This window comes from Stegostoma tigrinum, chromosome 35, assembly GCF_030684315.1.
Source record: "Stegostoma tigrinum isolate sSteTig4 chromosome 35, sSteTig4.hap1, whole genome shotgun sequence".
NCBI classification, from domain to species: Eukaryota; Metazoa; Chordata; class Chondrichthyes; order Orectolobiformes; family Stegostomatidae; genus Stegostoma; species Stegostoma tigrinum.
The window spans coordinates 8,725,206-8,744,287 of NC_081388.1; the positions used below are offsets into that span (position 1 = coordinate 8,725,206).

The 19,082-nt window shown below is 46.7% G+C and overlaps 2 protein-coding genes across 2 annotated transcripts; both read left to right on the top strand.

Moving 5' to 3' along the window:
* The first annotated feature begins 898 nt into the window (after positions 1–898).
* Positions 899–4,939, top strand: LOC132206338 (zona pellucida sperm-binding protein 3-like). The gene is made up of 11 exons (XM_059639999.1): positions 899–948; positions 1,470–1,494; positions 2,342–2,533; positions 3,375–3,490; positions 3,572–3,675; positions 3,761–3,938; positions 4,022–4,148; positions 4,233–4,321; positions 4,411–4,532; positions 4,607–4,741; positions 4,818–4,939. The coding sequence occupies exons 1-11, from the start codon at positions 899–901 to the stop codon at positions 4,937–4,939; spliced, it is 1,260 nt and encodes a 419-aa protein (XP_059495982.1).
* Positions 4,940–10,308: 5,369 nt separating this feature from the next.
* LOC132206339 (zona pellucida sperm-binding protein 3-like) lies at positions 10,309–16,532 on the top strand. The gene is made up of 8 exons (XM_059640000.1): positions 10,309–10,358; positions 11,723–11,950; positions 12,787–12,951; positions 13,033–13,136; positions 13,228–13,405; positions 13,489–13,615; positions 13,694–13,782; positions 16,454–16,532. The coding sequence occupies exons 1-8, from the start codon at positions 10,309–10,311 to the stop codon at positions 16,530–16,532; spliced, it is 1,020 nt and encodes a 339-aa protein (XP_059495983.1).
* Positions 16,533–19,082: the final 2,550 nt, after the last annotated feature.

Sequence of the window (19,082 nt, forward strand, 5' to 3'; positions counted from 1 at the left end):
TGAAGAATTGTTCAGAGGAAGGGTCTCTCTACCCGAAACAGTAACTATGATTTCACTCCACAGATGCTGCCAGCTCTGGTGAACTTTTCCAGAAATTTCCGTTTTTGTTTCTGATTCACTGCATTTGTGGCTCTGTCAGTTTTTAACTGAAAAATTGCTATTGACTTTGCTCTTTCACAGACTCACAGAGTCATGGAGTTATACAGCATGGAAGCAGGAGTAGGGAACCCTGGATGAAAAAGGCTGTTACCAGAACAAAGAAGGTGGGATTGATCAGGTACAGGCAACTGGGATCAAGGGAAGCCATGGAGGGAGAGAGGGGTTACAGGATTTAACTGAAGAAGGAAATCAGGATGTCTCAAGAGGGGCATGAGTCAGCTTTGACTGAAAATGTCAGGGCGAATCCAAATAGATTCTTTCCGTATGTTAAAGCCATAAAAATAACTGGAGAGAGAAATGGAACTCTGAATGGCCAGAGTGGACATGCATGTGTGCAACTGCAGGAGATGAATGAGGTTCTCAATGAATAGTTTGCCTCTTTGTGAACTGTGAATAATGACATGAAGACATGGCAACTTTGGGAAGTTAGTGGTGATATCTTGGTGACAGTCCATGTCACAGTGGAGGAGGTGTTGGAAGTATTGGAAGTGCTGAGAAGAGAAATCTGGGAATAATACACTTGTAAGCGTAACATGTGTGATAGGCAAGTTACTTGAGAAGATTCTGAGGGATAAGATAACTTTGATAAGTTTCCATGATGCATTTTGAAAAGTGAGATCAAGGTGGGAATTTCAGGATGAACAGTAGGGCTGTAAGGAATGTAGTGGAACAGAGGGATATTGGAGTTCAGATGCACAATTCTCTGAATGCAGAGTGACGGGTAGACAGGGCAGTGAAGATGGCGTTTGGCACGCTGGGATTCGCCAATATGGGCAATGAGCATCTAAGGTGGGAAGTTGTGTTGCAGATATGCAGGACCTATTTGGAGTGTCAGCATGGCAAAGTGTGGATGAACACAGCAGGCCAGGCAGCTTCAGAGGAGCTGGAAAGTTGACGTTTCAGGTTGGGACCCTTCTTCAGAAATGTCAGAGGGGAAAGGGAGGTCAGAAGTTAATACAGAGGAGGGGTGGTGCTGGGGAAGATAGGTGGGATGGTGGTAGGTGAGTGCAGGGAGGGCTGATAGGGATTAGTCAGTGCGGTGGGAGGCGCAGATAAATGGGAGAGAACTTAGGACAGGATGTATCAGGCCAAGGAGGCCTGAGATGAGATGAGGACCGGGAGGGAAGCTTTGAAAACTGGTAAAATCCACCTTTAGGCCATTGGGCGTCAGCTCCTGAGGCAGGACATGAGGTGCTTCTCCTCCAGTTTGTGGGAAGTTGTTTGTTGCAAGTCAAGTGCAGATGTTTTGCAAAACAGGCTCTGTATCTCTGCTTGGAGTATTGTGTTCAGTTTTGTTCACCTTGTTACAGGAGCAATCCGATTAAATTGGAAAAGGTGAAACTGTTACCCTGAGATAGAGGTAGAGGTTGGACAAGCTCAGGCTAATTTCTTTACAGCATAGGAGATTGAGAGGGGATATCCTCGAAGTGTATAAGCTCATGAGAGTCTTGAAAAGACATGGCAACCTGGTCACCCTGAGGGTGGTGTGCACACATAGTAAGGGGCCAACAGAAGTGCTTGACGGGCTACATTAACAACATTTAATAGGCTTTGGGACAAATACATGGATGGGAAAGGTTTAGAAGGATAGGGGCAAGGTGCGAGGAAATGAAATTAGCACAATGGACATTTTGATCAGCATGCACCGTTCTGGGCCAAAGAACATCTCTCTGTGCCTGAACACTCTCTGACTCTATTGTACTCAGGAGGTCATCACCAGAAGAACTTGTGGAGCTGAATGCAGTCAGGTGACAGCATGGCAACTCCCAGCCATTCCTATTGGTCCAAATGAAATGGGCCCTTCTGGTAAGAAGCCAATGGATTTAGACTTTGGTGGAATTTGCTGAGATTGGGGCTGGATCATTGGTTCATTGTTGCTGCTTCTGGTCTGATTGGTGTCAGGTGAGTGCAGGTTGTGTGTATAAAAGGAGCTGGGTGGGGGCTGGAAGTGGTGGTTGAGTTGTTTGGGATCATGGGGGATTTTGTAGTGAAGGGTTTGTTCCCTGTGCTGGTGTGTGTTGGAGCTGTTTGTTGCTCTGAAACTTGGCAACAGTTTCTGAGCCAGAGGATTCCATGGAGAAGAGTGAGAGCCACCCCTGTACCTGAGAGAGTTTCTCCTCACGGGGGTCCCATTGGTTCCAGTTTCAGAATGTCTGAGGGTGCGAATGTGTCTCCACTGCAGACTGTGATGGTGCAGTGTGGAGAGCAGAAGCTGCAGGTCAGGGCCCAGTTGGATTTATTTGGAACCAGGCACCTAATTAATGCTGCTGACCTGACCCTGGGGACAGCAGGCTGTCAGCCAACCAGGGTCTACCCTGAGAACCACACTGTCCTCTTTGACTATGGCCTGCATGAGTGTGGCAGCAGATTGCAGGTAATGGGAGTCCTCCATAGTTGCTGGAAGCTTGAACTATGGTGTATCTTGCTGTGATGCTAGCTGTAGTGCTGTTGGTATAGGGTCTAATTTCTTTTGGTCTCAAACTGAGATTCTCTCTCTTAGATTAAGACAGGTTTGGGAACCACAGAACCATTTAAACCTGTGTCCTCATGGCCTGTCAGTTATTTCTGGTTCTCCTGAACTTCATCAGCTCTCAATGTTTTGAGGCTCGTTTCTCTTTAGCCACTCCTCTAATCCCCATCCTGTGTGGATCATACTCTTTAACAAAAGGTTAAGAGGTGCCTTGCTCTTGAATGTCTCCAAATTCCCACTTTCATTGCCTTTGGAATAACTTGGCTCCTGGGATAAGTGTTCTGTTTCTCTATTATTAGATTATCCCCTGTTCTGTTTTGAGTACGTTGCTGATTAGTTTGGTCTTATCCTTGTGATAGACTCAAATATTGGAGCTTTGCTGATATCTGAGGAAACCAGAATGTGTCTGAGAGAATCACGACCATGTTCTAGTTCCTTCAATGTTTCTTTTCCCCACAAAACCCATCTATCTGCTTCAATAAATGTGTATTTCCAATGTAAATGCATTCCCGATCTGATCATTGCTGATCTATTGCAAGATGCACTACCTAGTCAAATTGGTCCAAAATGACTAACCCCTGAGCTATGATTTATTGCCCCTAAAACTGGTCTCACTGCTTGTGTGCAAACAAGCAGCTTGCACCTGCCAAGCTCCTGAAGGACATCATCCCATTCCCACAATTCCTTATGTTGCATAGCACCTTCAATTCCAATTGTTTCCATTCTTTAATCTGCTGTCTTTCAGATGACTGGAGACTTCCTGATCTATACCACCCATCTGACCCACATCCCAAACTATCCTGGGTCTGTCATTGTGAGAACCAATGGAGCTGTCATTCCCATTGTGTGTCGTTATTTGAGGTGAGCCTTTGCTAGATTGTCAACATCATCTGTAGCTGTCACCTGACACTAGCCTACAATGGCTGTACTGTCTCTCCCCAGGACGGGCAATGTGAGCAGTGACCCCATCAAGCCCACCTGGATCCCATTCAGCTCCACCAGGTCTGGAGAAGGGCATCTGTCATTCTCCCTGCGTCTAATGAATGGTATGTGAGGGCTGGCTGGGGAGGGATCTCCTGGTGTCACTCAGTAGGTGCAACTCACACTAACCCTTGTCCTCTTGCATGTCAGGTGACTGGCTTACAGAGCACACTTCCACTGTCTACTCCCTGGGAGACCTCATTCACATTGAGGCATCTGTTTCAATGGACAACCACATGCCCCTGAAGCTGTACATTGACTGCTGTGTAGCTACACTGAGCCCAGACAAGGACTCCAGCCCCAGATACAGCATCATTGACTACAATGGGTAAGGAGCTCTCTGCTTTCTCCAGCTGCTCCCATCTCAATGACTTCACTCCATTCACTTCATGGCCCTTTGTTCACCTGTAGTTGCCTCGTGGACAGCAAAGCTGATGACTCCTTTTCAACCTTTGTGTTGCTGAGAGACCAGCGGGAGCTGGACAAGCTCAGGTTTGACCTGGATGCCTTCCGCTTCTATGGAGATGAACAATCCTTGGTAAGAGGAAGCTGCTGAGTGGCTTCTCCCCACTGGGTGGGAGTGACTAAACAGTGACTGACTTGTGCTGAATGTGTCCCTCAGATTTTCATCACCTGTCACCTGAAAGTTGTTGCGGTGGATCAGGGAGATTCCAGGAACAAAGCTTGTACTTTCCAGAGGCTGCACAAGATGTGAGTGTTTTCCCACTTGCTGCCCCTTAGTGATGTTGTTGGGGAGAGGTGATGCTCCATGTGGTTGATGGGCTTTTTGTCTTGTTCAGCTGGACCCCACTGGAGGAATCAACCAGTGACATTTGTGCCTGTTGCCATGTGGGGAACTGTGGTAGCACAAGGGAGATCATCTTCTCCTCCAGAGGAAGGAGAGACCTTGGACCTGAAGCTGGTAAGTCACTGACTCATGAGACTCTGGGGCTTTTCACGCTTTCCCTGACCATGACCGTACTGTTCTTCCTGCAGAGAGTGAAGGTGGATTGAAGTGGGAGGGTGAGGCCTCGCTTGGCCCCCTGCTCATTCTGGATCCTGAGCTGACCAGCCTGGCAACTGAGCCCCTGACTGAGGATGAGCAAAGGATGCAGGAGATGTCTCCAGGCGGTGAGTTGCCTGACTGCTAGTTTGCCTCTTTGTCCCAGTTTCCCTCAGTAACCATTGGTTTCTCCTTGCTGTGTAGGTGTGCAGTCTGAGCTGGTTGTGATGCTGTCCCTGACTGTGACAGCTGTCTCCCTGATCTCTGCTTCGTTGATGGCCTTGTTCCTGTACAGGAAGCACCAGCGAACTCTACTCAACTATTGATGGAATAGTCCAATAAAGCAGTGACTCCTTGTCTCTTGTTTCTTGTGTCTAGTTTGTCTCTGCATCATCATGAGTTGATACCCCTGGGGTTATGCTATGAACCCCCCAGAAAACCTTCTAAATCCATTTTTATTGAATGTACTGTTTAGGCTTCACTGCTGGCAGTGACCACAGGGTCTTGTTGGCAACACAAAATGGGACTTCCACGCCTGAGATCACTGTTCAGACCATTTCCCTCTATAATAGGAACACTGGTGTGAACTGTCCTGGGTTTGCTCCCATTACATCTGGTCCTTTGTGAATAAGGATGCCTGGGTGTTCAGAGTAAGAAACATGGATCAGACTCACCCTCCATGCTGTATCTGTGCCTCTTTACCTGGCTGCTGGGCATGGGTGGCATGGAGGCTTAGTGGTTTACACTGCTGCAATGCCACACCAGGAACCAGAGTTCAATCTGCCTCCTGGTGGTTGCACACTCACCCCGTGACTGGGTTTAGTGCTCACGTGTTTTCCCCCCCGTCCTGGTGAATTTTCTGTGGGGAAAGTGTACCTGAGTACAGGGATGTATATGCACTCTGGGTCAGAGAGGTGGGGACGTAGGGTTAAAGGGTGTTGGGCTGTTCTTCGGAATGTTTGGGGTAGCAGTGTGGACTAAAGGGGACATTTGGGCTGCTTACATACTGGTGAGAATTCTAAGGGGTAAATCAAACTGGTGCATGACACACATTGCTCTGGCTCTATCTTGTTAATATTCAAAAAAAATCTCAGTTCAATATCCGCCTTCTCTTCTAAATGCTTGTTTTTTCTCTCCACTGGGCTTTCTCCTGGGAGTTTTGGTCTGATATCAGATAGTCCTGACTCAAGCATCTACTCTGCAAATCGCATCTGAATGTGAGTGCAGGATGGGGGCCCTGTTTTGGAAAGTAGAGGCCTGAAGATGCCTTCAGGCCCTCGTTAACAACTGGGGCCTGAAGGTGAACAATAATCAAGCGACATCCCTTCTGCTCCAAAAACTACACCCAGTTGCTGATGACCTAATTATAAAGATGGCCACAACACACATCTGAGAGTTACTGCCCAAGCACCTTTGTGAGCTTTAGCTGTTTAAAAACTCCATTACTGTGGTGGTGTGTTTCTCTATAATGTGTTCTCCTCCTGTAATATCTTCACACAAATGTTCTACGATGTTTAGTGCCCTGGAGCGTTTCAGTAATCCTGTTTTGATTTACATCAAGCAGGGCACCAACCATTGTCAAACAATTTTTAAAATAATTTCCTCATGGATGAGGGTGGCACAGGCTAGGTGCGTGTTTATTGTCCAGAGGGCAGCTGTAGTCCAGGCAAGGATGGCAGTTTCCTTCTGTAAAGGATGTTGGTGAACGAGATGGGTTTTCTCCCAACAATTGGTTACAGACTCTGTCATTATTGGACAGGTTAATGACTGATATTTTCAATGAATTTGCATTCCAGCATCTGCTGTGGTGGGATTTGACACCAGCTCCTCAGAAAATCACCTGTTGTGTCTCTCGTTTAACTATAATACCACAAGGCCATCGTAATTACCCACGGCATTCAATCACAGGCAGAGAAAGAACAATATTGTTGAGCTTGGAGCTTGTCCTCTGACAGTGTTATTCAATCATTTCAGTCTGGAGGATAACGAAAGGGTGTTCTGTGCATCTGAGCACTTAGTTTTGGGTGTGTGGAAGTATTACTGTGTTCATCCTTTCTCTGAGAAGCCACTGGGGCTAACTTTCTATGATCTCGCACCATGCTTCAGTACCTCTTTGTGGGCAAGCACTGTTGGAGCTACGTTATGTTGGGTAAAAAGTTAAATTCATCACCATTCCACTCACATATTTGCTTGTAAATTAAATATACTCCAGGCACTGTGTTCAAAGAAGCACAGGTGAATGTTTGCTGGCATTCTGATCAGTCGTTTTCCCTCAGTGAGCACCTCTGTGGGATCTTGCTGTGCCCAGCTTTCCTGCTGCTTCTCCCTACATTACCACAGATGCCACACTTCAAATTTCACCCCATTCAGGTTGGAGATGTGCTCACTGAGCGAACAGGTTTGGATGCAAACGTTTCATCACCCTGCTCGGTAACGTCGTCAGTGCACCTCTGGGGAAGCGATGGTGTTCAGTCCCACTAGTTAATTCTGTGTCTCAGCTTGCTGGAATGTTTGGGATTCCTTCCGGTTCTGTTTCTCAGTGGTTTGTACATTGCGACAGTTCAATCACTGAGGAACAGAACTGGAAACTATACCAGCCATTCCAGCAAACAGAGACATATAAATAACAAGTGGGACAGAACACCATCGCTTCCCCAGAGGCACACTGATGATGTTATCTACCAGGGCAATGAAATGTTTGCACCCAAAGCCAACGGCTCGGCCAGCATGTCTACAACCTCATTCACAACCCCAACTACGAATCTCCTCAAACTTTTCACCCCAGTGTCTGCGAATCGCTTTCAGCACGTTCTTAACTTGAAAAGAGACACGATCAGAATGCATTTACTTTAAGGTAGTTTGGACAGTAACCAGTCCTTCACCACCCCTTCAAGGCTCACAGTAAGCTTGGCTCTTTGTTACATTGTTGGCTTGACATTGTCCGGGCAGCTGTTGTTCTGGGTAGATGAGGAAGCTTCAGGAAGAATGTAGACAGAAAGCAATGTCTTTTCATGGAATCAGTTGGCACCAGTAACCAGCCACTGAGGACTTGGGATTGAGAGCAGGGTTGGCACTCAGTGCGTCAGCTCATCTCATCTATTGGCACGGACCCTGGCATTGCCTTATGCATGTGGATATCTCACCTGATTCCTTTTGCCTTGCTGCTTCCAATGACTCTTTCAAAGTTTGACGCTTTCAAATCTGTTTTTACTGCGATCCTGCGACTGCACCAATCTGAAAGTAAACAGGGCCGAATGGTACATGTTGTATACATTGCCCTGCCTACCACCCTCAGATTGTGGTCAGGGCACTTCATTGCTACGAGCCTCTCTTCGTGACCAACCCGGCTGGTGGGCAAGTAAAGTGACCAATGAGTCTCAACCAGAAGAGGCCATTTTTTTCGAAAAAACAAGGTCTCATTTAGTGAGTGACAGTGATCACAAACCACCTAATTTACCAAGTTGCTCCCACAATGATGAGGAAATCTAGGTTAAGATCTCTAACCTCTTAGGGTTCCAAGATCCTCAAGACATGATTGGATAAAACTCTTCCTAGAGTTAAACCGTTCAAAATTATTACTTCATACAACATCTCCATCAAACCTTACCCTATTTTGCATGGACCATTAAATTAACCGTGACCCCACATTCCCCCAAGTCTCCGATTTTACAACTTCATGGCATCCTGGAGGTTTTGCAATTCTCCCTGAATTCATTCTCTTCAGACTTGGCAGATTGGTGGGTCTTTGACTTGAGGGCTATTGGCCTCGATCCTATTCTAAAGCTCTACATCAGCAGACTGCTTGAAATGCTGGTGTTTTGAGCTGAGGTTGAAACTCGTGCTACCCCAGGGGCGTTACTCTATCACCTTAGCTGGAGAACTCTTCATCTCCTGAATTTCTTTTGCAGCTGAACTCTTTCCTGATAACTAAGGTAGTTGCCCCATAACATCATCTCAGGAACGTTCATCTCGTGGAATTTTCATCATGGACTCCTCTGGTGAAGCCGCTATTTCCTTTTACAATGTATAGGATTCTGGGTTTTTGGACCAGGTAATCTCTTCACAATCATGTTCTGTGTCTTCATCTTTATTTAGTTGCGGTTCCTATGGAAACATGTGCAGGTCACTTTCAATCAGTGTGAACTAATCTTTACACTTACCCACTCCCCCAACCCCGATACATCTGTACTGAAGCAAGTCCGCTCTCTATGTTAACTAGTAGCTTGTTCTGAACATCGTAATTTGCCCTCAATGTTTGTACTATTGATGAACGCAATATGTTCATATCCTTGGTCACTGTTGAAGAATTGTTCAGAGGAAGGGTCTCTCTACCCGAAACAGTAACTGTGATTTCTCCCCACAGATGCTGCCAGCTCTGGTGAGCTTTTCCAGAAATTTCTGTTTTTGTTTCTGATTCACTGCATCTCTGGCTCTGTCAGTTTTTAACTGAAAAATTGTTATTGACTTTGCTCTTTCACAGACTGTCAGAGTCATGGAGTTATACAGCATGGAAGCAGGAGTAGGGAACCCTGGATGAAAAAGGCTGTTACCAGAACAAAGAAGGTGGGATTGATCAGGTACAGGCAACTGGGATCAAGGGAAGCCATGGAGGTAGAGAGGGGTTACAGGATTTAACTGAAGAAGGAAATCAGGATGTCTCAAGAGGGGCATGAGTCAGCTTTGACTGAAAATGTCAGGGCGAATCCAAATAGATTCTTTCCGTATGTTAAAGCCATAAAAATAACTGGAGAGAGAAATGGAACTCTGAATGGCCAGAGTGGACATGCATGTGTGGAACTGCAGGAGACGAATGAGGTTCTCAATGAATAGTTTGCCTCTTTGTGAACTGTGAATAATGACATGAAGACATGGCAACTTTGGGAAGTCAGTGGTGATATCTTGGTGACAGTCCATGTCACAGTGGAGGAGGTGTTGGAAGTATTGGAAGTGCTGAGAAGAGAAATCTGGGAATTATAGACTTGTAAGCATAACATGTGTGATAGGCATGTTACTTGAGAGGATTCTGAGGGATAAGATATGCATGCATATGAAAAGACGGGGTTTGATTAGGAGTAGTCAGTGTGGCTTTGTGCATTAGAGATGATGCCAAACAAAGTTGTCAGAGTTCTTTGATGAAATGTTCAGGAAGTGTGATGGCAGCACAGGAGGCGTAGTCCGTATGGATTTCAGTAAGGCCTTTGATAAGTTTCCATGTTTTAGGCAGCTCTGGAAAGTTAGCTCGAATAGAATCCAGTAAACGAGATACATAATTGGCTTGATGGGTGGAAGCAGAGAGTAATAGTGAAAGGATGCTTGTCGGAGTGGAGGTCTGTGACTCGTGGTGTGCCTCAGGGGTCAGTGCTGGGCCTATTGCTGTTTGTTATCTATATCAATGCTGTAGATGAGGGTGTACAAGGCATGATTAGTCAGTTGGCAGATGACACTAAAATAGATAGTATTGTGGATAGTGAGGAAATTTTTCAGAAATTGCGACATGATGTTGATCAGCTGTGGAAGTGGGCCGATAAATGGCAAATGGATTTGATTATAGATAAGTGTGAGGTGTTGCATTGTGGAAAGCGAAATCAAGGTGGGAATTTCAGGGTGAACGGTACGGCTGTAAGGAGTGTAGTGGAACAGACGGACATTGGAGTTCAGGCGCACAATTCTCTGACGGCTAGACAGGGCAGTGAAGATGGCGTTTGACAAACTGGCTTTCGTCTATGTGTGCATTGAGTATCGAAGGTGGGAATTTGTGTTGCAGATGAGGACGACACATTTGGCGTATCAGCCTAACAAAGTGTGGATGAACACAGCAGGCCAGGCAGCATGTGGGGAGCAGGAAAGTTGATGTTTCAGGTCGGGACTCTTCTTTAGAAATTGGAGAAGGGGAAGGAAGCTCAGAAGTTAATAGAAAGAGGAGGGGTTGAACTGGGGAAGGTAGATGGGATGGTGACAGGTGAGTGCATGTAGGGGTGGTGGGGATTAGTCAGTGAGGTGGGAGGTGCAGATAGGTGGGAGAGAAGGTGGACAGGTTGTATCAGGTCAAGGAGGTAGGGATGAGAGGTAGGGTTGATCATGAGATGAGGCCGGGCAAGGGGAGATTTTAAAACTGGTAAAATCCACGTTTAGGCCATTGGGCTGTCAGCTCCTGAGGCAGGACATGAGGTGCTTCTCGTCCAGTTTGTGGCAAGTAGTTTGTTGCAAGTCAAGTGCAGATCCTCCACAAAACAGGCTCTGTATCTCCTCTTGCAGTATTGTGTTCAGATTTGGTCACCTTGTTACAGGAACAATCCTATTAAATTGGAAAAGATGAAACAGTTACCCTGAGATAGAGGTAGAGGTTGGACAAGCTCAGGCTAATTTCTTTAGAGTGTAGGAGACTGAGAGGAGATCTCCTCGAAGTGTATAAGCTCATGAGAGTCTTGTAAATACATGGAAACCTGCTCACCCTGAGAGTGGTACACACATGGAGTAAGGGGCCAACAGAAGTGCTTGAGGGGCTACATTAACAACATTTAACAGGCATTGGGACAAATACATGGATGGGAAAGGTTTAGAAGGACAGGGTCCTGGTGCAAGGAAATGATTTTAGCACGGATAGGCATTTTGGTCAGCGTGCATCATTCCAGGCCAAAGGACCTGTCTCTCAGCCAGAAGACTCTGTGACTCTATTGTACTCAGGGGGTCATCACCATGAGAACCTGTGGAGCTGAATGCAGTCAGGTGACAGCATGGCAACTCTCAGCCATTCCCATTGGTCCAAATGAAATGGGCCCTCCTGGTAAGAAGCCAATGGATGTAGACATTGGTGGAATTTGCAGAGATTGGGGCAGGATCATTGGTTCATTGTTGCTGCTTCTGGTCTGATTGGTGTCAGGTGAGTGCAGGTTGTGTGTATAAAAGGAGCTGGGTGGGGGCTGGAGGGGATGGTTGAAGTGTTTGTGATCATGGGGGATTTTGTAGTGAGGGGTTTATTCCCTGTGTTGTTAGTTGGTGCTGTTTGTTGCTTGGAAACTCAGCAACTGAACCTGAGGTATCCATGGAGAAGAGTGAGAGCCACCCCTGTACCTGAGAGTTTCTCCTCATGGGGGTCCCATTGGTTCCAGTTTCAGAATGTCTGAGGGTGGGAGTGTGTCCCCACTGCAGACTGTGATGGTGCAGTGTGGAGAGCAGAAGCTGCAGGTCAGGGCCCAGTTGGATTTATTTGGAACCAGGCGCCTAATTAATGCTGCTGACCCGACCCTGGGGACAGCAGGCTGTCAGCCAACCAGGGTCTACCCTGAGAACCACACTGTCCTCTTTGACTATGGCCTGCATGAGTGTGGCAGCAGATTGTAGGTAATTGGAGTCCTCCATAGTTGCGGGAAGCTTGGTCTACACAGTGTTCCTTGCTGTAATGCTGGCTCCAATGCTGTGGTTATTGGGGTCTACTTTCTCTTGTTCTCAAACTGAGATTGTCTCTTCTAGATTTGACTGTGGCTGAAGTGGTTCTGTGGGCCCCAAACCCCTCTGTTGTCCCTATGGCATTGAGATTATTTCTGGTTCTCCTGGATATGATTACCTTTCAATGTTTGAGTCTTGTTTCTCCTTAGTCAGCTCTACTGTCATTCTCATCCCTTGAGGGTGACACTGCTAAAAACATTACCTTTGAGCTGCCTTGTTCTTGAAGGGCTCCAAATTCCCACTTCCCTTGCCTTTGGAACAACTGGCCTTTTGGGATATGTGCTCTGTTTCTGCATTATTAGATTATCTCCTGGTCTGTTTACTGAAGCTGACTTTATTGAATCACTTTGCTGAATAGTTTAACCTTGTCCTCTCAATATGCTCAAATGTTAGGTTTGCTGATGACTGAGGAAACCAAAATGTCTGAGAGAATCGGGGTCACGTTACTGTTCCCTCAGTGATTTCTATTGCTAGTTTCTACAAAAACCAATCTATCTGTTTCAACAACTGTGTATTTCCACTGTAAATGCATTCCCTATCTGATCATTGCTGATCAATTGTTTGATGCACTCCCTTGTCAAATTCATCCAAAATGATGAACCTCTGAGCTATGATGTATTGCCTGTAAAACTGGTCTCACTGCTTGTGAGCAAACAAGAGGCTGGCACTGAGCCTGTCAACTCCCTAAGTAATTGTGGGAATGGGATGATGTCCTTGTGTTGCATAGAACCTTCATTTCAAATTGGTTCCGCATTCCTTCATCTGTTGTCTTTCAGATGACTGGAGACTTCCTGATCTACACCACCCACCTGACCCACATCCCAAACTATCCTGGGTCTGTCATTGTGAGAACCAATGGAGCTGTCATTCCCATTGTGTGTCGTTATTTGAGGTGAGCCTTTGCTAGATTGTCAACATCATCTGTAGCTGTCACCTGACACTAGCCTAAAATGGCTGCACTGTCTCTCCCCAGGACGGGCAACGTGAGCAGTGACCCCATCAAGCCCACCTGGATCCCATTCAGCTCCACCAGGTCTGGAGAAGGGCATCTGTCATTCTCCCTGCGTCTAATGAATGGTATGTGATGGCTGGCTGGGGAGGGATCTCCTGGTGTCACTCACTGGGAGCTGCACCTACTATCTGTAACCCTTGTCCTCTTGTACTTCAGGTGACTGGCTCACAGAGCGCACTTCAACTGTCTACTCCCTGGGAGACCTCATTCACATTGAGGCATCTGTTTCAATGGACAACCACTTGCCCCTGAAGCTGTACATTGACCGCTGTGTAGCTACACTGAGCCCAGACAAGGACTCCAGCCCCAGATACAGCATCATTGACTACAATGGGTGAGGATGTCTCTGCTTTCTCCAGCTGCTTCCATCTCAATGGCTTCACTCCGTTCACTTCATGGCCCTTTGTTCACCTGCAGTTGCCTCGTAGACAGCAAAGCTGAGGACTCCTTTTCAACCTTTGTGTTGCCGAGAGACCAGCGGGAGCCAGACAAGCTCAGGTTTGACCTGGATGCCTTCCGCTTCTATGGAGATGAACAATCCTTGGTAAGAGGAAGCTGCTGATTAGTCACTCCCACCCAGTGGGGAGAAGCCAAACTGACTTGTGCTGAATGTGTCCCTCAGATTTTCATCACCTGTCACCTGAAAGTTCCTGCAGTAGATCAGGGAGATTCCAGGAACAAAGCTTGTACTTTCCAGAAGCTGCACAAGATGTGAGTGGTTTCTGACCTACCCTCTGCCCCCACTCACTGTCCCTTAGTGATGTTGTTGGTGAGGTGAGGTGATGCCCCTTGTGGTTCATGAGTCTAATGACAGAGATGGAAAGTTCATTTGGTGTCCTGAATGGGGGTGAACAGGGAGGAGTAGCACTCCCTGTGGGAAAAGTGCCAGAGGTGGTGGAGTTTGTGGGGATTGTGGAGCAGATGAGGGAATCGCTGAGAGCACGGTCAGTTCTCTGCTCCTCTCATGCTGCCCAGCCTGTTGTGTTCCTCCAGTTCTACATTGTGTTGTCTCTGACTTCAGCATCTGCAGTTCTTATTATCTTTGGATAAATGTCAGGAATGTGAAAGGTTTTAACGGATATGGGCCCAGCACAGGCGGGTGGGACTGGTTAGTTTGGGGACATGGTCAGCGTAGACCAGTGGGACCAAAGGGTCTGTGTCCATGCTGTATGACTCAATGACTCTATAACTGAATAAGCAGGGCCCCCATGCGGAGGACAGTAATCAGTAAAAATCCAAATAGATTCCAAATGTTCAAAATATTCAAAATCTCCCCTCCTCTGACCACATCCCAAAACCAGCCCAGCTCGTCCCTGCTTCCCTAAGCTGTCCTTCCTCCCGCCTACACCCTCCTCCCACTTCAAGCCCTACCCCCATCTCCTACCTACCAGTCTCATCCCTGCCTCCTTGACCTGTCCGTCCTCCCTGGACTGACCTATCTCCTCCTTAACTCCCCACCTACACTCACCTTTACTGGCTCCATTCCCCCCCTCTTTGACCTGTCTGTCTCCTCTCCACCTAGCTTCTCCTCTATCTATCTTCTATCTGCCTCCCCCTCTCTCCCTATTTATTTCAAAACCCCTTCCCCCATTTCTGAAGAAGGGTCTCGGTCCGAAACGTCAGCTTTCCTGCTCCTATGATGCTGCTCGGTCTGCTGTGTTGATCCAGCATCAGAGCCAGTTTACAAATCTTGTCAGCATCCCCTGAAAGGGAAGGGGAATAAAATCAGTTAGTTACTTCCAATAAATAATTTAGCTTCATTAAACTGGCACAGATTATGTAGAAGGAAGACAAGCACAAAGATTTAACAATGATGGCAAAACTCATAAATTAGGGATTATATTCAACATTGAAACTGCCCCTCATTAGGAACGTAAGACCATAAGGGCCAGGAGCAGGAGTGGGCCATCCAGCCCCTCAAGCCTGCTCCACCGTTCAATACGATCGTGGTTGATCCTTTCATGCACTCAGCTCCACTTACCCACCCGCTCACCGTAACCCTTAATTCTTTTAGTGCTCACAAATCTATTTTTCCCTTTAAAAATTCAAGGAGGTAGCCTCAACCGCTTCACTAGGCTGGGAATTCTGCAGATTCACAACCCTTTGGGTGAAGAATTCCTCCTCAACTCAGTCCTAAACCTGCTCCCCACCTTATTACGTGGCAATGCCCCGGTTCTATTTTCTCCGACCAGTGGGGAAAAAAGCTCCCTGCTTCTATCTTATCTATTCCCTTCATAATTTTATACGTTTCTGTAAGATCCCCTCTAAGTCTTCTGAATTCCAATGAGTATAACCTCAGTCTACACAATCTCTCCTCATAAGCCAACCCTCTCTACTCCAGAATCAACCTTGTGAACCTCCTCTGCAGCCCCTCCAGTGCCACCGTCCATCTATGGATAAGGATGGCACAGATAAAGGATATATCTTCCAGAAATATAGGTGAAAATAGCATATGCTTCCCTCACCACCTGCTGCAGACTCGGTCAAACAGCAATGTCCTTAGGACCTGACCAGCTACTGAGAATGATGAAATCTCCCACCCAAAGGCAATACTGAGGATTGATTCTTTTAACAACAATTGTTTCGTGGTCAGCATTAGAGTCTCAATTCCAGATTTGTACCATTTTCTGTGGTGGGATTTGAACCCAGGTCCCCCAGAACATTACCTGGGCCTCTGGATTAACAGTCCAGCGCTAATTGTTCAAGGCCATCGGCTTTCTTAACAGTGTAGGAAATAAGAGCAGCAGTGGACCATTTGACATTCAACATTATCTGACTGTTTCAAATTCCACATTCCCTTCTACCCCCAAGATGCTTTGGCCCCTCTGTTGAGTAGGGATCGATCCCTCCACAATACATATATTCAACATCCTCTGCTCTTTGAGAGTTACAAAGACTGCCAGTCATTGTCCCTGTCCTAAAAGGGGATTACCAGTTTTAAACATTAGTCCCTATCTGTGGACTCACCACAACAGAAATGATCCTTCCTATGCCTGCCTTGTTGAGGGCATTCAGGCTCATATAAATTTCCCTGAAATCAGCCCTCACTCTTCTAAGGTAGATTATTCCTTCTTCACGTCTATCCTCTTTTCAAGGAATTCATCATCTGTCCCACCACCCAAGGGTATGGGCCATGGGGTGGAAATTGGGATTTGAGCACATCTAGTGGTATGTAGTGATTATAAAGAGGTCAGAATATGCAACCTCTGATTGGGGCTGTTAACCTGGCCCAATCAGGGAGCCCTGGCTGACTGATATAAACAGGAGGGTCTGAGGTTCTGTTCACTCCGGGGCCTGCCTCTGAGGGAGCTGGGTCAGCGTTAGGTACTGTGCACATATGAATAAGAGATGACTCGATAACAGAATACTGGCCTCTGCGCAGTTACTTCATGGCAGTTACTGTCGGCGCAGACTCGATGAGCCGAAGGGCCCTTTCTGTGCCGGATGACTCTCCGGCCTAGCCAATGCTCACATACTTGTGCACTGAGGAACATGCACAAAGACCTTTCTCTCTCCCTAATCTGTGATGGGGGCCACAGCTCCTGTCTCATTAAGTAGCTTGCTTATTGTGTGTGGTTTGACTCGATTCAATTTGATTTAGTGTTGTTGCATGCGCCTCAGTGTAGTGAAAGGTTTTGTTTTGCGTGAAATACAGGCAGATCATACCAAACAAGGTCACACAGATCATAGGGTGATTGAACAGGGCAAGGTGCACATGCTTCTGGCTGCTCAGGAGGTGCACAAAGTAAGATCAACATTAAATTTGAAATTTGAGAGGTCCTTTCAGCAGTCTGTTAGCAGGGGGGAAGAAATGTTTCTGGAACAAGTTGGTGTGTGTGTGTTTAGCTTTTGCATTTTCTTCCTGACGGTAGGTGGTTGGAACAGATTATAAGCTAGGTGGGAGGGCTCTTTGATGATGGCAACCTTCCTGAGGCAGCGAGAAATGGAAATGGAGATGGAGTCAATGGATGGAAGGTTGGTTAGTGTTTTGGCCTGGGCTGTGTTCACACTCTCAGTTTCTTACAGTCCGGGTCAAAGCGATTGCTGGATGCATCCAGCTAGAATGCTTTCTATGATGCACCTGTAAAAATGTGGTGTACAGTCGGTTCTGCTATGTACCGTGATAGTCCCGTTCCTGTGCAACGTCGCAATACAGGAAATTGAACCACCGAAATAACGGGGGCCGATGGGAAACATGGGGTTGGGGCTGGCCACCAAAAAAAGACACTCAAAAATCACTCAAAAGCCTGACATAAAGGATAGCGCAATTTGATGAGACATTTAATTCATATCTATTAATGAAATAAAAGGAAATTTAACCCATTGCCTTGGAAAAAAATGTCAAGATGACTAGATGGGGGCGGAGGTTGTACAGCACCTCTCACAGAAAGCACTTCACGACAAAGCGTGAGAAATGATCACAGGATGTCGGTACGGGCCCTCTCTCTCTCGGCACTAATGTTGTACATATTCACGGCAAAGACCGTGAGATGATCATGTGGCATTGCCACCTACTCCTCTGCACACCAACGGAATCGTGTCATAGCGACTTAATGTAAGTTTGTGTTTTAGAAATAGCGCTCCCCCCATTCGTCAATCACATTACATCCAATTTGCACTGATGGAACACGCACTAAAGCAGAACCAACTGTAGGAACTAAGAGACTTCACAGGGGTTTGTGTGGATTTTACTGCTTTTGGTATCAATCCTTCATCAATTAGAGCAAGTTTGCCTGGGGGCTTTATTACACACAAGCACAGCATGTGGAAACGCAGAGGGGGAGGCCTGGGTCTGGTTAGAAATCCGACCTCACGCCTCCAGTGTCAGGAAGCGGGGCAGGCGGAGGGGATGAGTGATCGCACTGGAAGATGAAGTCTATAGCTGCTCTTGGAAAATGTTTTATTTATAAACCAGAAGGGGAAGAAAAAAAACAGTAAAACAAATAAATCAGATATCATAGAATCATCAAATCCCTACAGTGCTGAAACAGGCCATTCGGCCCAACAAGCCCACACTGACCCTTCGAAGAGTATCACACCCAGACCACCTAGCCTGCACATTTTATGCCACGACACTATGCACATTTAAATACATATGTACAAACTGGTCAAACTCTTCTTCCATACAGACCATTCTCCTATAACATGACAGCTGCATTCTTGTGTGACCTTGCACGAAAGTAATCCACCATTGAAAATGGCATTATATGGAAATCGCTGAAGAAAATTGTTAAGCCTGTACAGCAGAAAGCTTATGTTATCCAAACAGCATCCACTATTCATCAATTGTGTTAAAGTCGACTCGTGTTAATGAAATACTCCTAATAGCAGGCATACCTGTGCTTAAAAACAACACTCGAGCATGGCCAGTCAGTTCAGGGCTTTTTAAAATTATCCACAGCGAGGAAGGCATGGCTGGGCTGGCTAGGCATTTATTGCCCATCCCTAGTTGCCCCTTGAGAAGATGAAGGTCAGCTGCCTTCTTGAGCCTCCATATGCTGAAAGTTGACCCATAATGCCTTTAAGGGCAGAATTCCAGGATTTTGACCCAGTGACAGGAACAGTGATCTATCTCCAAGTCGGGATGGGGAGCGGATGGGAGGGGCGCCAGCAGGTAGTGGCGTTCCCATGTATCTGCTACCATTGTCCTTCTAGATGGAAGTGGTCGTGGGTTTGGAAGGCAGTGCCTGAGGATCTTTGGTTAAATTTTGCAGTGCATCTTGTAGATAGTACACACTGCTGCTACTGAGTGTCGGTGCTGGAGGGAGTGGGATGTTTGTGGATGTGGTGTCAATCAAGCGCAATCAAGTGGACTGCTTTGTCCCAGATGGTGTTGAGCTTCCTGAGTGTTGTTGGAGCTGCATCCATCCAGGCAAATAGAGAGTATTCCATCACACTCCTGACTAGTGCCTTGTCGCTGGTTGACAGGCTTCGGGGAGTCAGGAATCCTGACTTGCTGCAGTATTCCTAACCTCCGACCCACTCTTGTAGTCACTGTGATAATGGGAACT

What these genes read in the sequence shown, in the direction of transcription:
- LOC132206338 (XM_059639999.1), top strand. Translation starts at nt 899, where the DNA reads ATGGCGTTTGGCACGCTGGGATTCGCCAATATGGGCAATGAGCATCTA. An exon ending in ATGGAGATGAACAATCCTTG is followed by an intron (nt 4,149 to 4,232) that starts GTAAGAGGAAGC and finishes TGTGTCCCTCAG; the next exon opens with ATTTTCATCACCTGTCACCT. An exon ending in TTCCAGAGGCTGCACAAGAT is followed by an intron (nt 4,322 to 4,410) that starts GTGAGTGTTTTC and finishes TGTCTTGTTCAG; the next exon opens with CTGGACCCCACTGGAGGAAT.
- LOC132206339 (XM_059640000.1), top strand. Translation starts at nt 10,309, where the DNA reads ATGGCGTTTGACAAACTGGCTTTCGTCTATGTGTGCATTGAGTATCGA. An exon ending in GTGTGCATTGAGTATCGAAG is followed by an intron (nt 10,359 to 11,722) that starts GTGGGAATTTGT and finishes CATTGGTTCCAG; the next exon opens with TTTCAGAATGTCTGAGGGTG. An exon ending in ATGGAGATGAACAATCCTTG is followed by an intron (nt 13,616 to 13,693) that starts GTAAGAGGAAGC and finishes TGTGTCCCTCAG; the next exon opens with ATTTTCATCACCTGTCACCT.